The sequence below is a fragment of the Teleopsis dalmanni genome, chromosome 2, assembly GCF_002237135.1.
Source record: "Teleopsis dalmanni isolate 2A chromosome 2, ASM223713v2, whole genome shotgun sequence".
Classification (NCBI taxonomy): Eukaryota; Metazoa; Arthropoda; class Insecta; order Diptera; family Diopsidae; genus Teleopsis; species Teleopsis dalmanni.
Genome location: NC_051847.1, coordinates 144,536,283 through 144,554,433, shown reverse-complemented (window position 1 = coordinate 144,554,433; position 18,151 = coordinate 144,536,283). Strand labels below are relative to the sequence as shown.

The 18,151-nt window shown below is 25.4% G+C and overlaps 1 protein-coding gene across 4 annotated transcripts in view; it reads right to left on the bottom strand.

The window, feature by feature from the left end:
• Window positions 1-1,696: 1,696 nt before the first annotated feature.
• LOC119677503 (nuclear receptor coactivator 7-like) overlaps window positions 1,697-18,151 on the bottom strand; it is a 116,248-nt gene continuing 99,793 nt past the window's right edge. For 2 of the 4 annotated variants that reach the window (XM_038088871.1, XM_038088873.1), the window contains 7 exons: window positions 10,968-11,438; window positions 10,794-10,900; window positions 10,566-10,732; window positions 8,040-8,547; window positions 7,809-7,969; window positions 5,481-5,632; window positions 1,697-1,863 (listed from right to left, as the gene is read on the bottom strand). In XM_038088871.1, the coding sequence (XP_037944799.1) occupies window positions 1,697-1,863; window positions 5,481-5,632; window positions 7,809-7,969; window positions 8,040-8,547; window positions 10,566-10,732; window positions 10,794-10,900; window positions 10,968-11,438 (1,733 nt within the window). The remainder of the gene's footprint in view (window positions 1,864-5,480; window positions 5,633-7,808; window positions 7,970-8,039; window positions 8,548-10,565; window positions 10,733-10,793; window positions 10,901-10,967; window positions 11,439-18,151) is intronic. The other 2 variants (XM_038088872.1, XM_038088874.1) reach the window with 1 other exon arrangement.

Sequence of the window (18,151 nt, the reverse complement as noted above, 5' to 3'; positions counted from 1 at the left end):
CAAATATGAATACTTTTTGCGAATTTGGTATTTGTGTTGGCATACCAAGAGCTTCTGTATGGAGAATAATTGAAAGAACTAGTGTTTAGCTTATATCAATTGCAAAATTTCCGTTCGTGATTGACAGCACACATGTTAAAATAAATGCACCTCACCTTAGCAATTAGGCTTATTTCAAAAGGAAGCATGAATATAGCTTAAACTTGCAAGCAGTTTTCAATGGTTTTTTTTAAACGTGTATGTTGGAGAGCCTGTTTCGTTATGTATTGTTCTGTTTTAATTAAATAAATGTATTCAACTTAATGTTTATATATTCATTTCAAATTAATTGATTTTCATAAATTATCAAACACTTTTTTAATAATAATAAAACGTAAATAATTAAAGTAATAATTTTAATTAATTTTAATAATTTTAATTTATAGTAATAGTAATAATTAAAACATTACTTCAAACAAAGAAATAAATAATAATGACATATGAAATAAATAAGTACATAAAATAAATAATAAATAAATAAAATCAATAATAAATAAATATAAATTTAGATTTGTTTATAATTTTACTACACCGTTGCATCGCATTGCCAACCTCATTTGCATTAAAATACGTTCCACTTTTATCTTTTACATACATTCCACATTGAAAGTGAACCAGATCAATTGCTGGTTCACCCCATTGTTTTTGTTTTGCATGTAAAATTGAGCGGATCATGTTTGCTGAAACACAGCTATTATATATTAAATATACTATATTATTTATACATATATGTTAATATATTATATTATTTATATATATATATAACATATTATATATAATAGAAAAATATAAATCGAAAATTTATTTCGTTTGTTTTTTATCTGGAAATAAAATATGATTTTCTTATAGCGAATAATTATTTTATTTAATTATTGCCTATTCAAGTCCAATACCTTTTACTACCTTTCTGGCAGTACAAAATACAATTAAAACCTCTGTTTGTAAAAAACGAAATTACTTTCCCAATAATCTTTTATTAATAATTTTTATTAAAGATTTTTTAAAGTGTTTTCGAATAAACACATAAAAAGGTTTAATTTAAAAATTATTTTGTTGAACACATAAATACATATTTTTTTACGAGTAACACAATAAAAAAACAACAAAATTAAAATATATTCGGAATAAAATTAAATATAAAAAATACATTATAAAATAACAGTGTAAATATTGATATCGACCTAAATAGTTTATATATATTTGTTTTGTCGGGTTTTAGGATGTTTTAAAAAATGTTTATATATTTATTTTATTTTTCTAATTTCATATAATATGAAATAAATAAAACATTTATTATATTAATACAAATATTCGTAAAATATACTTCGCAGATCATCCCCAGTGCTAGGAATTAAGAATTAAAACAAGTGTTTTATTTATTTAATATTATTCAAAAATTAAAAAAATAAAAGTATTTATTATATAAACTTTAAAAATACATTCTTTATAAAGATATATATTATATAAATTATTATTTCATAACAATACAGTTCATTTCATTTATTTATAAAATTAAAAGTTAACAGAGTAAGATTAAATACATAAAACAGAATTAATAAATACATACAGACTGTTCCGTAAATAAATTATAAAAATAAAAATAATTTTTAAATCTAATTTTTTATTTAATACAAACGTTTTACAGAATAAAGGTTACTCACCGATTTTTAGGCACACTGAACCAATATTCAGGTCTCAACTTATTTTTGCCGTACGACATAACAGATGTCGGTAGCGGTATTGCTTTGCCAATGGGTTTACCCATGCGTAAGCGTAAATACAAAGGTGGGTCTGGACAAGCACGAGCTGGTCGTGGTATCAATTCTAAAGTAAGAAAAGATATATAATTAGTATAATATATTATAAAGGTTTTTTATTTTTATAAATAAATTTGTGGAAATAAATGGTTGTAAAATATGGAACAATTACATGCTATGTACAATAATAACAATTTGTAGATATTTTGTTTAGAAATGAACATATTTTACAGTACAATTCGAAAGAATCCTAGAAAAAGTAATTAAGATGGGACAATAGAATACAAGTAGTGAAAGCTGAATAGAAATCGATATAAAACTGAAGTAGTAGTTATTGAAAAGTTAGAATTAGAAAGATTGACTAGAATTGAAGCAGAGCAATGAAGAATTAAAAAATTAAAAATAAATTAGCAGTCATAAAAAGGTAGTAATTCGTAAAATCTTAAAAACATCTTAAATAGTAGTAAATAAATTATTTCAATAACGTAGCAGTTGTAGTAATAGGGAAATAGTAATAAATTGGGTTATATTTAATCATACTAGTAATAAAGAATAGAATAACAGTAGACGGGTATTTAAAAGTGGGAAGCAAAATTATATTATTGAAATATTTATAGTGTTAATGTATATAGATTAATAATCAAGAAATCGCAAAAGTGTGCAATTAGAATGAAAGATCACTACTTATATTTTATTTTATTGCAATATAAAGAATATGCAATGTACTCATCAAACATAAAATAAAAAATTGTATATCTATAAAGATAATAATCAATAACAAAAATGAATAATCAAAAATTTGATCAAATGCCAGTTATTATTAATAAATAAATATATTAAATTTAGTACTTTAAAATCTTTATGTACTTAAATAACAAAAAAAGTTTTGTTGACCTCGACGCATAATCTTTACAAGTTATTTTATTAATCAATTAATTATTAATTCGAATCTCCAGGCAAAGAGGATTAAGTAGAAAAGGTAACACTTGCACTAAATAGTTTTATCATATCATAATGAATTAGATTATAACAATTTGTATAGCTTTCAATGCTTTCTTCACAGTGTTATAAAAAACTAATTTAACAGAATATACTACAATTTAGACTGGATTAGAAGCTCATCAGTTTTTATGAAGTGTAAAACAAGAGTATAAGAGTTAACGAAAAGAAAAGTGAACCGCAAGGAGCTAGTTTAATGAGAATTTTGAAAAGGTAGGTATAAAATGGTAAAAAAGGATGGAAGAGGTGAGTGAAAATTACCTTATTGGAAAGGCGCAATCAATGATTTCGTATCGACACAATTCAATAGATGAATGATATCATATAGAGTAAAATCGGAGTTAATCTGTATGATAGGGTTGTTTCCTCTTCTCGCGTGTTTTTATTTTTATTACAACAATTCGCAACAAGATAATTATTTATGGGAGAACTTTATAAACTAACAACCCATTAAATAAACTTTTATTAATGAAATATGGTATATTTGGATATATTTTTTTCAAAAACTATAAGCTTTTAAATTTGGTGTATAACATATATGACAATAAAAACAAGATATATGAAAATACATCTATTATAATACTGTTAGCATTTATTATGCTGTAAAATATAGTAAAAATAAAAAACGGGGTCAATAGTAAAGACAGGACGATATATACAAGGAATACAATATACAATAGTGATTTATATAAAAATTGTATATCTTTTATTACAGTTAATTGCTGTAATATGAGTCAATATTAATCTTCGTTTTAAATTTGATACACTTCGATGTCTGGTACTTGCAGTTTAAGAATTATAGAAACAGCTACAATTATTATGTGATCATCACAAATATTTACTTATTAAAAATAAATACAATAACTGTAGTAATATATTTTTGTACTATGAACTACCCACAGTTATATTTGATAATAAATATTTTTAAAACTTAATTCAGTATTTAATTAAATCTTTATATGGAAATTCATTCTGGTCATCAATGTCCTAAATTTAGTAACAATAAAGAGAAGGATCGTTATAAATAGATATATTTTATTAATACTCTCCAATTGATGGTTGATATATCTTAATTGTATATAAATATTTATTATTATATGAAAGTAACGAAATAATAAATAATTAAATATACATTTCTCTAACACAATGTTTTGTTAATATAAGAGTTATATGTAATGAAATGTTAAAATTTTATAATTAAGTTTTAAATAAATAAATCAACGGTTAATTGTTTGTTTCATGAGCTACTTGTTATAACTCCAAGTAACTGGGAGTACATAAAAGTTAGGCGCATTCCTGAGAGATCGTCACATCCCTGTCAACATTTTCTGTCTTGTAAAATTTTAAATTCAAGTTTTACTAGGAGTAGCTCGTGAAATAGTTCTGATTTTTTCAACTCGATTTAGAAACACAATAGTTATTTATTAATTAATATTAAAAAAAATTACTTAAATTAAAATATAAAATGTTTTCAATGTATATAGATTAAAATAATACATAATACTTTTATTATAAAACTTTTATAAAAAAAGTAAAATTGTCTATTTAAATATATCAAATATATTTTCAAATTTTGTTTGTTTATAATATATATAAAGTTTCTTATTAAAAAATTGTCGTTTTTTTAATTATATTTATTATAACTTTCTTAAAAATTTTATATTTGTAAATAATAACGAAGCATAAGTGGATTTTATATATATGTGCATATATTATATACAGAGAGTTGGCGGGTTAACTTATTTACAGTAAATTATATACATGTTGTATATTAGTTTATATATATATAAAATTTATTAAAGAAGATATCTTGCTTTCACATACCAACTATATCTAAATATGGAAAATGTGGTGCCCGTACTAAATAGCAACATACGAGTATGAGATGAGTGAATTACATTACGGAAATATGTGAAACATGACGTTTTGAGTTTTTGTTAAAAATTAGTTTAAAAAAAATTATAGAAACAAATGTTAATTTACTAGAGAAAACTAGAGAATATATATCAAAGAGCAAAGAAAATATTATATATATAATTATTTTTAAGAAAATATTATCATTTTCTGTTTTTTCTTATAATAACTTGAAAAAAACTTTTAATTTTAATATATAACAGTTGTATGCTCAATATTTTTAATATAGCATATTATGCATCAAAGTATTTATGTACATATAAATTCATTCTATACTTCCAATGTCAGAACTTTTAAAATAGAGAGATACCTTACTAATTCAAAGAATATTAGGTTAGATCTTTAAAAAACTCATAACACTAAATTCCATTAAATTTTATTATAAAATTTATTTTTTCAATAATTGGTAGCTATAATAAATTCATTATTTTCATTTGTTAAAATCAATAATTATTAATATAATAGCTTATAAATTAAATTTAACCAATTTCGAATCAAAAAAAAAATTATTTAAGTGCAATACTAATGTTTTAAAAGATATGTTTTTAAAATAAATAAATTGTTAGCAAGTTTATTCAGTTTTTTCTTCTACATTGTACTTATAAGTATATTAGATACTTATATTTCTTATATATTTCATATATTGACTATGCGACCGACTGTTTTTCTTTGCTTTTTGATTGAAATTTTTATTTAAGAAAATTCTTGAAATACATTAAATAAAAGAGATATGTAAAAAACTAAATTTTGATTAAAACAAACTTCACTTACTATCAACACTGATGAATAGTTCAGGTTTATCATCAACAGACACCATAGACCGATAATCCAATTTTGGTTGCTGTTTCACATCTTTTAGCTTAGTTGTGGATGCAGTGCCCTCCGATGAATGTGGACGCATAAATGTACCAATTGATGAGCGTCTATTTTATTAAAAAATATAAATATTATTAATATTTTATAATAACTGTTTATAAAATAATAGTAGCTAATACAATAAAAGGAGCACTTAGCTAATAGCTTTTTACACATTAAACACAAATCTTTTGGCAAAAAGCCTATAAAAATTGCAAACAATTGTTCGAACAATTTGGGTGTACAATAGCAAAAATTTATTTAAAAACAATATTTTATAATTTATTAATTATAAATTGTGCACTATAGAAAATTTAGAAAACATATAAAAGGTGTTTAATAATATATATGTGAAACTTATGTACACAATTAAGAATTAATTGCAAAACTAACTTTGGTTTTTAAAAAAATTTATCACTTTTTATTTATTAATTATTAATGAAGAGGTTTTTTCGAACAGTAATGAATTATTAATGTTTATATTATAGTTCTATTATTTATTTTTTTTTTAAATAAAGTTTTTAACAATAAAAACATATTATACCAAGCTTTTTCAACTGATTTTTTTTTTAAATCATATTTTATGTGTTATTGTAAAATTTCTGAGTTTTAAGTGCTTTTAGCTGACGTTTTGGCTGTTCTTTATGTAATTTTTGTTTTTAGTGCTAGTAGTAGGCACTTTCGATATCTCACTTCCTTGCTTTCATTTTGTAGGATCTTTATTTGGTATTTTGGTTGCTGTTTATTGTAATGCTACCAATATTAGGAATTTTCCTGATGAAGTGAAAAGCGAATTTGGCGAAATACGTATAGATATACTAAAAATAACTCTCGAAATAAAACTTAAATTGCTTAAAAAAACAAAACCAACTTTAATCAAAACATGTTCTATGCAATTTCCCAGCGGCGGTAAGACGTAGACTAGACTACCTTGGTCCTAAATCAAATAGATAAAATTATGCTAACAGCAATTATGAAATTTATAAATAGTCTAGAATTGTTTAGTTGGGAATTTAGGTGCACAATAGATCTTTTAGGTCGCGTTGCATTCATAGCCTATTACAAAATATTCATAATATAATATATTTATTAATTGAAATCATCAATTATTTGAAAAATAAAATTGCTTGAAGGATATTAACCTTTACTCTATAGAAATGAATGCTAAGTTTATTTATAAAATTATTCATTGTTACATTTTAATGCATTTTAAAATCATATTAGTGGAAATGTAGGGAAATTTATGCTTTATTAGAAAATAAGAGATATTATTGATTCATTTTAATTAAGTAATATTTAATAACCAAAATTATTTTTGCAACGATCTCAATAATTTTTTAATACTATTGGAGTATTTTCTTTTACACTTTTAGCACTTAACAAACTAATAGAATATATTATAATAATACTCAGTCAATCTATCTTAGATTTTTACGAATAATAATTAAACTTAAAAAGTGCTTCAAATAAAGAACTTTTACACTTAAAGGAACCATTTTTAGTATATACAATGTTGGTTTGGATATATCGCGCATTTACATACATTTAATAACAATTATTTAAAACTAATTTTAATACATTTAAAAACATTTAAAATATTACTTTTTTTACTAAATAAAAAGTTTTAAATAAATACTTTTTACATGATAAAAAAAAATAAATAACACTAAATTTACATTTTTTGTTTTTGTTGTCATTAACAAAACCCTTACCCAACAGAAACATGACCCTCGGAATGAGTTGAATGCGGAGTCAAGGGTGGCACTGGTGAGCCACCAGAGTCTTCGGACGGTGTTTTCGAAAATAAATTCCCACCCAACTCTGATACCAGTGTTATTGGTGAACTATTTGAGTTTTTAAGTGTTTGGTTTTATAAAATAATTGTGAGTTATGAGTGAGTTTGTGTTCACATACAAATAAAAATATTGGTTTTGTTTAATTGTTGTTAAAATTGAAATTGAAAGTTGTTTTCGAAACAATAAATTGTTGGGTAATATGTTTAATATAAATATTTGTGTTTGTTGAATTTTTGGTACAAAATATAATTTTTTTTTATTGGTTGACAAATTCCATGAAGTGAGCATTTCATTACAAAAAAATAAATAAATAAAATTAATTTGGTGGAAAGAAAAATATATATAACCAATTATTCGCCAAATTAAAGTATATGTCTTATAATTATAAATAATATTATATTTAATCATTATTCGCTAATCGAAATTACATTGACACACGCAGTCTTACCTAGAAAATACTTTCGAAAATACGCTTTGACTCGAATCTCCAGTATTTGGAGCTGAATCAGTGTCCGCTGACCTGCCAATATTACCAGTGCCAGGAGGTGCAGTTGCATCGCCAGTGAGACCTTCTACCCATGTTAAAGGATATGATAGGCGTTTTAACATCTAAAAAAAAATTTAAACAATTTAATATATAGAAATTTTGATATTTTGACAGTAAATAATATATTCGAACCTTATTTTTCTTATCTGCTGAGTTTTTATCACTTTGCGCATTTATTGGTTGTTCTCCATTGTTATCATCTACACTAAAACTAACACTTGAGGTTTTCTTGCGTGTACCTCCAGCACCACTACCAATGCTAGCATCGAGACTATGTCCAGTAATTGAACTGCGTGGCGGTGATTCACTTACAAATGTGGGTGAAATTGTTTTCGGTGGTACCCAATCGGAGCTTAATACAATATCTGCATCGCTATATACAGTTTTCTTTGGTATTGGTTGTATATTTGGTATTGGTTCGCGTATATCAATGCCTGAATCGTAGCATGATTGTTTGGATAATTGCTCCAAATGTTCGAGGTCAATTGCTGCTATACCACCGGCTAGATTGCCAAGTATACCACTTATTGATGATGTGGCCGAGTGTGGATCCTGTCCTCGTGCACCACTATCAATTGTTGTGTTCGATTCGTTGTCACCTTCATCTTCAGATGATCTTCGAGAATTAGATAAACATAATCTATATATATATATATGTTTTGTGGCATTTTTGCAAAATGAGTTTATGAGGAGGCATATAAGTGCGAGTCAGACGATATACAATTTAATGGCCAATTGGGAGTACATATTTGATTGTGGTTTAATTTTTTTATTATTGATTTTTTTTAAGTAAACATACATAAACGTTCCCAAGTTCATTAAACAAATTTGTTGATGTTTTCATTTTGTATGAAAAATTATACAAAAACCATAGAAAAATAAAAAAAGAAAATAATTATTAACAATTTGATATATAAAATAAATTATATACATATTTGCAAATTTCTATGCAATATCTTACATGCTTGTTAGTTAGCTTACGGTAGTTTAAGTCTACTGAAAATGTTTCAATATCAAAACCAGAACATTTTTTTAAATTACAAGATTCACTAATAAGTCATTAGGATTCAATCAAAATTAATTATAAAATGTGGAAAGTGACATCATATTCGCTCTGCGAGTATCCCGTCTATGTCTACCGCATGTTTGCGTTTGTAGCGTCACATCTCAGTGCGCTACATAAGTTATCTTAGAGCAAAGTTTGAAACTTTGTTGACTGCTTGAAATTATTTTCCAAACCACGGTAATAAAGAGTGTTTAACGGGCAGTTTCTATAAGTGGATCGCTTCTAAACCTAACTTTGATTAATAGTGATATGATGTGAGAGTTAGCGTGATAATTATGCTATTATTGTGTATAACGATTCTTTACATCCAAGTAGTAGATAGTATAATAAATAAGCACTCTGAACAGATTAATTGCTAGAGTGTAGAACGGTATTAAAAATGTTCTGGAACTACATACATGAACAGTATAAGTGTCCTTTTGTTCTAGTATATTTTAAATAAATTATTATTTTAAACCGTTTCTTAAATCAAATATTAGTATCTTAGTATCATAGTAATTACAGTTTTTAGACGTGGAATTGATGGTATAACACAAAACATTTTTAATAATTTTAGTGCAAGTATTTTAATTTTTTATGATTAAGATTAGAAGCTATGTTTAATTATTGGAATTTTTATATTAAAACTTATTATAATGTATTTTAATATATCTAAATAATATTAGAATGAATGGGTGAAAAGCATTATTTTTCTTGAAACATGAAACAGATATGAAACAGTAGAAGTTAAGTGTTTTCAAATAAATTTAGTTTTCATCACGCTATTTAAAAGATTTTGAATTAATACGCATTAGGATAAATGTTTCCTTATCGCCTCGTATAGTTGCTACTAACTTCTATGCCTGTTTTTTTCATTGAATGAAATTCCTTTTAATTTGTTGGATTTCTCGACTATACCAGCAATACCAGGAATTGGTGTTCCAGAAATTAAAAACTACTTATGGCGATGTTTTTTGTAGATTACACTTGAAACTCTTGATCACCAGTCATTTTAAATTTTAACTGTTTATAACTCAAAATAAATAACTGTTATTATCAAATGGGCTTGTAAGAACACTATTCTACAGTTATACAGCTGTACTTATTATATAAGAAATATTTTTTGTTATATATCAAATAAGAAATTCTCTGATTGAAGATGATAACTGAATATAGTTTAAAAAATAGTAGATCTTTTAAAACAGCTATTGAAGTGAATTTTAAATATACAAGTATGTATTTCTAAACAGTTTGTCTTATGTCAATACAAGAATTCGACTTAAGGAAGATTATTTATAAGACACTGAAAGTTGGAATCGTTTTTAAAAACTTCTACTGGCAATGATTTTTAGGTTTATAAATTTCAATCAAAAAATATATATGAATAAAAATGAAATACTAAATATATATAATGTAGGTGAAAAAACAAATGTATATAATTTTAACTAAAAAGGACATATATGCTTAACGTATGTTAAATTATATTTGTGAGGATTATATTATGGTAGAAATAATACTAAATAAAGCATTTTTAACATAACAAAAACAAAAAATCTCAGCATGCAAAACATAACAACTTAAATAAAAAAACTTGTTAGACCGTCAGAGTGTACCTATCTTTGCTTGGTATAGCCCAATGATGATCTAAAAGACTTTTACGCCTTTCTTCTAAAGTAGTGCGTGTGTCTGTGAAACTCAGATTTTTCTTTTCATCATCGGCGGTGTTATTTTCGCCATCAGTCTTTGCACTATCTTTGGCTGCTGTACTTTTATCCTGATCCTATTATATAGAGAAAAAATATTTAAGTTAATATAGATATTAAATAATTTTACAAGCTTACATCAATACGCTCACGTTCAAAAGCTTTGGGAAATGCATCACCATCACGGCCAGAGCCAGAGCAAAGGGATTCTTGATCATCACAAGTTTCCATTGAACCAACTTCAACTATATGAGTAAGATTAAAAAATTTAAAAAATAAAGTATTACAAATGTTTTTTGTTTGTGAACGCACCATCTAAACGACTTTTAGCTGCACCATCTTCAGGTTCAGCCTCAGCGGCTGCCTCAACTTCAGCACTGGCTTCCTCCTTAGCCTTTTGCGCATCTAATACTGCTTGCGGATAATAAATTTCAACCTTTTCATTTTGATTAGAATCAACACCACCAGAAACACGCATATGTGCAATGTCATGAAATATGGCCGCATTAACAACTAACTCCATGGGTGCTATAACGCCGTAACTCTCTGGTCCATGTTCGATAACAAGTGCATCTGATACATTTGGATCGAACATTACAGCATTTGGTGTGACTAACAGCACGCCACCGACCACACCCTGTCCATCTGTGATATGGCGTACGTTAATCTTGAGAAAACGTTGTGTTATGATAGGATCATCCGTCTTGTCGGGATTTTTAGCAACATCAATACGTTCGATATGACCAGGCTTTGGTGACCCTGGTCGTAGACCTTCAAGTAAATCTATAAAAATAGAAATGAAAATGCATTTAATAATGTTTATCAGACTGATATGGGTTAATGACGTCAAAATAAAAATGTTCATAAAAATGATTCCGTTAGTAGCAATTTGGGCATAGCTTTTATTGGTCTATCTATGCACCTGACAATTCGAATTTTATTTATTTACCGCTTTAAGTTTTTGTTTTTAGATTTTTTTTAGGTGTTTGATAAGATAAAACTTAACTGCGTTATCTGATAACGATTTTTTTTAACATAAAGTTTTTGGTGAAAGTTTAGTCAATTTGACACATTTTTGAAGTCACAATTATTAATTATTTTAGTTTTTCCGATGTAATCGTTATATTTTGACCAATTTGGAAAGAATTAAACACTTGATAGAGAGCATTTTTTGTTGTTGGATTTAGCTGTTAAATAACTATATTTATCTAATATTAAGATTAGTTTCTACTCAATTATGAGTAGAAAAATTTGATATTTTAATACTTAACTTAGTAATATTGCCTCTCATTAAAAAATAGTGAACTTTATGTATTATGACTATATTTAGACGTAAGTTAGATATGATTATAAGCCAATTGAATCCACTTTTTAAGTCAGTTGTAAGCTTAAGTAGTCAATAAATCTATTGATTAATGTCGTTATAATTTTATATTACAGTATATTTTATGATATTATGCATGTACTATTTAACATTAATATCCACGTAATAACGAATCGCAGATAATTAGTAGATGACATTATGGTCTGGATAACATCTAAAGCAGATATTACCCCTGTTAATAAGGAAAAGAAGAAATGTTGGTAGACATCATTTATAACTGGTTTTTGGTCTATTTCGGAACAGGTGGCAGACTGAGAATTGGTCGTAATATTTACTGTCACAGATAAAACCAGCTTGAAAAGGAACGAAGATTTTCTTCTATTTTCTTTAAGTGTGTTGATCCTTTTTTTCGAGTCAGCGCAACTGGGCACTTTTACTCTTTGATAGCTGGGGGTACTACAGGGTCCCACCCATCTCATTGACTAATTTATGTATTGCCTATAAGCTTCACGATTATTTAGTGATTGATCTAGGATCTGCGTACCTCCCCGTGCGGAGAGTGATTACTCTAATATTAGATAGTGGTAAGTAGCATAGCCTGTTAATTTTCGCATATAACTTCAGGGCTCTGTCCCTTATGTATTTTTTAATCGGGTCTATTCTAAGGTCTCTTAGCATGTCGTTTGTGGGGATGTACCAAGGCATTCCATTTTAGTAAAAACTCTACTTAACAATCTAGTTAAGCTAACATTGACGACCTATAAAGGTTATTGATTTGCGTGGATTTATGCAAGTACCTGTTTACATATAGACAAAAGTGTGAATTGCACCTACTACTGAAACCAACAAACCAATTAAATATTTTGGTAATAAGATAAATATATATTATGGTATGTTTTATATAATGATAAATTTCTTTTCCGAATATACAGTAATTTATTGTACTGTTGAACAAAACTGTCGTTGTAAAACCTTTTTTGTATTTTGTATTGGGAAGTTTTATTACACATTTTTTTGATGTCACTTTAATCTTAAAGGCAGGAACTATGTTTGGTGGAATTTCTCATATAATAAAAATTTATATTTTCAATTTTTGAAATTATTGTATTTATGTTTTCAATATTAGTTGAAACGCAATTAGAGTATAATTTTTTATTTATATATTTTTTTTTTGGTTCATCACTTGTATTTATTTATTTAATTATTTATTTTTTTTAAGATTACTTACACATTTAAGGTATATATATATCACAATACCTAATAGAAAAACAGGTTAAGATAACATTATTTGCATATTCTGCACCTGTACAATCAATAAATTATTTTAAGCCAAATGTGGGTTTTGTAAAGTCTATAAACCAGAAGAAGCTTATAAACTGTATACAATGACAAAATTTTTTTAACAAATATTCAATATCATTTTGAAAATAATTAAAAATATGAAAAACTATATGATAAAAAAATCAAATAATAAAAAAGAAATTGAATACCTGTAAAAGTAATTAAAATGCGTTAAAAAAAATATTATCTGAAATCGTGACTAAACCTAAAGTTAAGGTATTAAACTTTTTTGAGATGTTTTGTTTTCAAAATAATCAATTAATAGTTTGATAAGCGTATGTAACTTATAATATATCATAATTCAACAATGATTATAATTATTTAACATAACAACACTTCTTCAATTATTATAATATTTGGGGTTAGTTAGGATTCTAATTTCATTTATGTAAAAAGAAGTACTATTTAGGCTAACATATGTCATCTATTGTAATGCCATTTTAAAAATGTTAATTAATCTACTACGAGGTGTTAAAGAAGTGCAAGCTTTTAATAAAACTTAAAACTTTACTTATAGAGACATTTTGTAGTTTATTGGTCATAGGTGTCAGACAACTGCAGCGAGTCGTACACTCAGAGTACACTCATAAAAAAACAAGTATAAATGCATATAAATGTTTTCCTCATACACTATTTATACGCTAACGCAAGTTAATCAAAGATACACCTATAGTAAATCGGTTAATTAATTTTTATCTTAAATCGTGCAGTGACTTTTTAGTATTCCTATAACTAGTTCCCGAGGAACTAGTAATTAACATATTCCCGAGTGTTAATATTAGGTTTATAAAATGTACCAAGAATATGAAATTTAGGAGAACTTGTTCTTTCATGTATATTAGGTATTCCTTCCATTTTCCTCATGGATACAGGAGAGTTTACGAGTTGAATATTTGAAAGGAGAGTTTATCAGTATTTACAGACATATCGAACATAATCAGAGGTTTCAAATGACTAGTTAATATGCTTTAAAAAACAGTAGCTCAGCTTTCTCACCAACGTATTAGGAAATGCCTGAGAGTTTAATAGCGTGCTTTCAAATTTTCTTGACTTTCCGATTTAATAACATGCTTCACAGAGTAATTTCTGACTTTAGTTTCCCAAATAGCAACATCATAAACATTAAAAATACGGCAATAGTTCCAAGGTCCAAAATGTTATTTTAGTTTTTTAATTAATACATAAGTGTAAAGAAACCACTAAGTACTAAAACTTTGAGGTACGGATTCCAACTCTTTCGGAGAACTCAAAACGCTTTTATGAAAGTGTTAATTTTAATTAAAACTGTAATTGCAAAATCAGTTAAAATAAACAAACTAGTTCACGGAACGCACTTATAAGTTTTGTCTATGTTTAATGATAATTCATTAATAACAATTAGAATTTTAATTAAAACTGAATCACAACTACTCATTTTGTCATCTTACTCATTTACTCATTTCTTCTTCTTAATTTTGATATTTTTATATAAAATAAGTTTTATAATTACATGCCCTCTGTTAATTGTAGAACGAATTCAAGAGATGATGGATATAGAATAGTGCTTGACTAATCTCATATATGTAGAACTAAATTAAATGGTTCATAAAAGTATATACATTTGATATTAAATTTAAGATCAGGTAGGAATTGAAACGAAAAATAGAACATTGTATATATGCTACATATATATAGTATTACGAATAGTAGATTTTATCTTAAGGTAAAATCATTGACTGATTGACTGTAGTACAGATTTCATTGATTTAATTAGTTCATTTGAATGATTTATATTGTTCATAAGGAAAATATATTTACAATCATCTTATATAATTATTATCTTATCTTTTTATTTCTATATAAGAATACAAGTAATTTTTTGTGTGTATTGTTATAGATTAATTAGTATAATTTTTATTTGCATTAAAAAGATGTAATAAATAAATATTTATGTAAAATTAATAAGGTTTTAAAAATATTTTGCCATAATTTTATTGACAAAATGTAAATAAAGAAAAAATAATTTCTTCAATCAAATAATATATATTTTATCTATAGAATTACATATGCTAAATGTTATCTTTGTATAATAATTTTTAATGTTTTCTGTTTATCAACAATTTCATGTTGATGAAATGAAATGAACCGGTTAAAAAGTTTCAATAATTTTAATTACTTTATTGAAAAATATTCATATATTTATGAAAACAAATGATCGACAAACACCCATCATCTGCAATTAAATTTAGCTTTGAATATGATAGTAATTAATACAGTGGAACAAATCAATATAAACCGATAATATAATTTTGTTTAAACTTTGCTTCGAAGCTTAAATATATTATCTGTAAATTTTTGTATTTTATTGTAAACATAAAGCTTTTAATCAAGACTTTTGAAAGGAGGTGCAATATAGGACTTTTCCTTAACAGTTCTATGGAGTGCACATACCTATGTTAATTTAAAATGTCAAGTAGTTATTAGTAATTAATATCTTTGTTTAGAATTACAAACAAAATAAAATTATATTAGTTTAGATACAAACTCAAATGACAACTATAAATAATAGGGAAGAAAGTGAGTTAAGATTTTGAAAAAAGTTTTTATTTACATTATATAATTTGAATTTATCTGATTCATACCTATATCTGTAGAATATTAATTATCGAAATATATAGATTGGATATTAAAAAAGATGTTTGTGTTTAGATATATTATTAATAACAATAAATCTGAGAGCAGGTTTTAAGCTAAAGGCAATTAAAAATGCGTTCTTGAACATATAATACAAATTGTTATTAAATCAAAAGCTATCAGACATTACTTATTTAATCGTTTTTCATTATTAGACATTTCACGCGAAAATGTGTAAGATTGAGATTGTAAATTGGTTCAGGATGAAGATAGTAGATATGAAACATGCAACGACAGTCGCTTGAACCAACTGCAATATTAGTATTGGTTTTTTGAACTCAGTTAATACATTGTATATTATATACAATTTAATATTATTGTTATAAATATATTTAAATTATTTAATAATAAAAAATTAAAATTTAATAAACCCTAAGGTCAATATATCGCAAGAACAGATTTTAAAATTTCCAATGTATTAAATTTATTTTTAAAGTCCGTTTTGTTGAAAAAAAATAAATTCTTAATATAAACAATTGTTTTCAATATAGAGGTTTTTACCAAACAGTAGAGAATTTGCAACAACAAAAATTTTTTTATTATTTTAATTAATCAAGTTTTTGACTGTGACCATATAGCTTCCCATTATACTTTATCACAAAATCAATTACTTACTCTGATGAACCGTATTTTACATTTCATAATCAAAATGCAATTTGTTTTAGTTTTATATATATGTGAAGATAAAACTCTTACTACGTCATATGTACTTCAACAATAACCTATAAGATACCGTTCGTAATGAAATATCATCTAATAAAGATATTTATCTAATTTAATTAAATTAATCAAATAAGATTAATCTTATTGTGGAATGATATATTAAAAGTCATAGATAAGGCTAATGTCTTTTCCTCAAGGCGAATTTTTTGAGATTAAATCATTTTATCTCTTTATTTTTGAACTAGAAATAGTTAAAAGATACAATAGAACACAGTACTGTTTAAATAAACACTAATAAATTAAAAAAGTTAATGCACTCAGAAAAATTTCCATTCGAATTAGGAGTACAAATAGCTTATAACCTAAGATTTTGATAGAAGTGACTAATACTCTTCTATCAAATACCAATTTAATAGCATTTCAAGAGATAAGAAGTATTTTTATAAATATAGTGTAATATCTCATCTCATATAAATATTAGATATAAAAATATATAATATTTGCTTATAGATCTATATTTTATAACTAAATTTGGTCATTACAATCAATGGCATAAAAAATAAAATATTTTTATGTTTTTTTTTAAAGAATGCGTATAAAACAAAGAGAATATGAATACAATATACAACAAATGATATGCAATATAAAATCCGATATATATAAGGTCATTTTTAAACGGGATTATGATGACTTTATAAGCCGGATAAATAAATGTGTATAGTGTAATAATTTTAATAAATTTATAATTTAAGTGTATACTATATTATACATTCAGTATGAAAAATATCTTTACAAATAGAAACAAGTTTATAACACTAGTCTTTGAATGTAAGTACCATAGAGTATTTGAAACATGAGTAACAAGTAATTTGAAGTATCTTGTAACTTCATAAGTTGAAAGAAAAGTTTAAAGATAGAGAACAATTGCTTAGGAAAAATAAAAAATGAGTTTAGAGTAATAGTTGTAGTTAATCTTCAACCGAACTTTAGGGTCATTCTCACGTGTCTTAACATACGTTGATGTTATCAGTGTAGTAATCAGACTACTGAAACTAAGAACCTAGAACCACAGGTTTTATCAACTAGGGCTCTGGTAAATGGTAATTTATAGGTGTTTTATTTATAAAAAGAAATATATAATTTTTTAGTTTTGTATAAATGTATTACACAAAACATTTGCAGAACATATAGTATATGTTTGAAAAATTTATATTCGAAGTATTTTAATTCAAAAATATTTGTTTGCTTTAGAAATGAACTTAAGGTGATATAATTATACACGCATTTTTAATCGCATTGTACGTGCAATTTACACTAAAAAGTACCGCAAAATTGCAGTAAACTTATCCTTTCACACGAATATTAATAGAAACATGTGCGAAACGAATCATGTTTAACGCATTTTAGGTCTTAATTACCTAGTTTTTCTCTATTAATCAATTAATACCTTTGCATTTAACTATCAAAATATAAATAAATGAAATATTTTCAATAA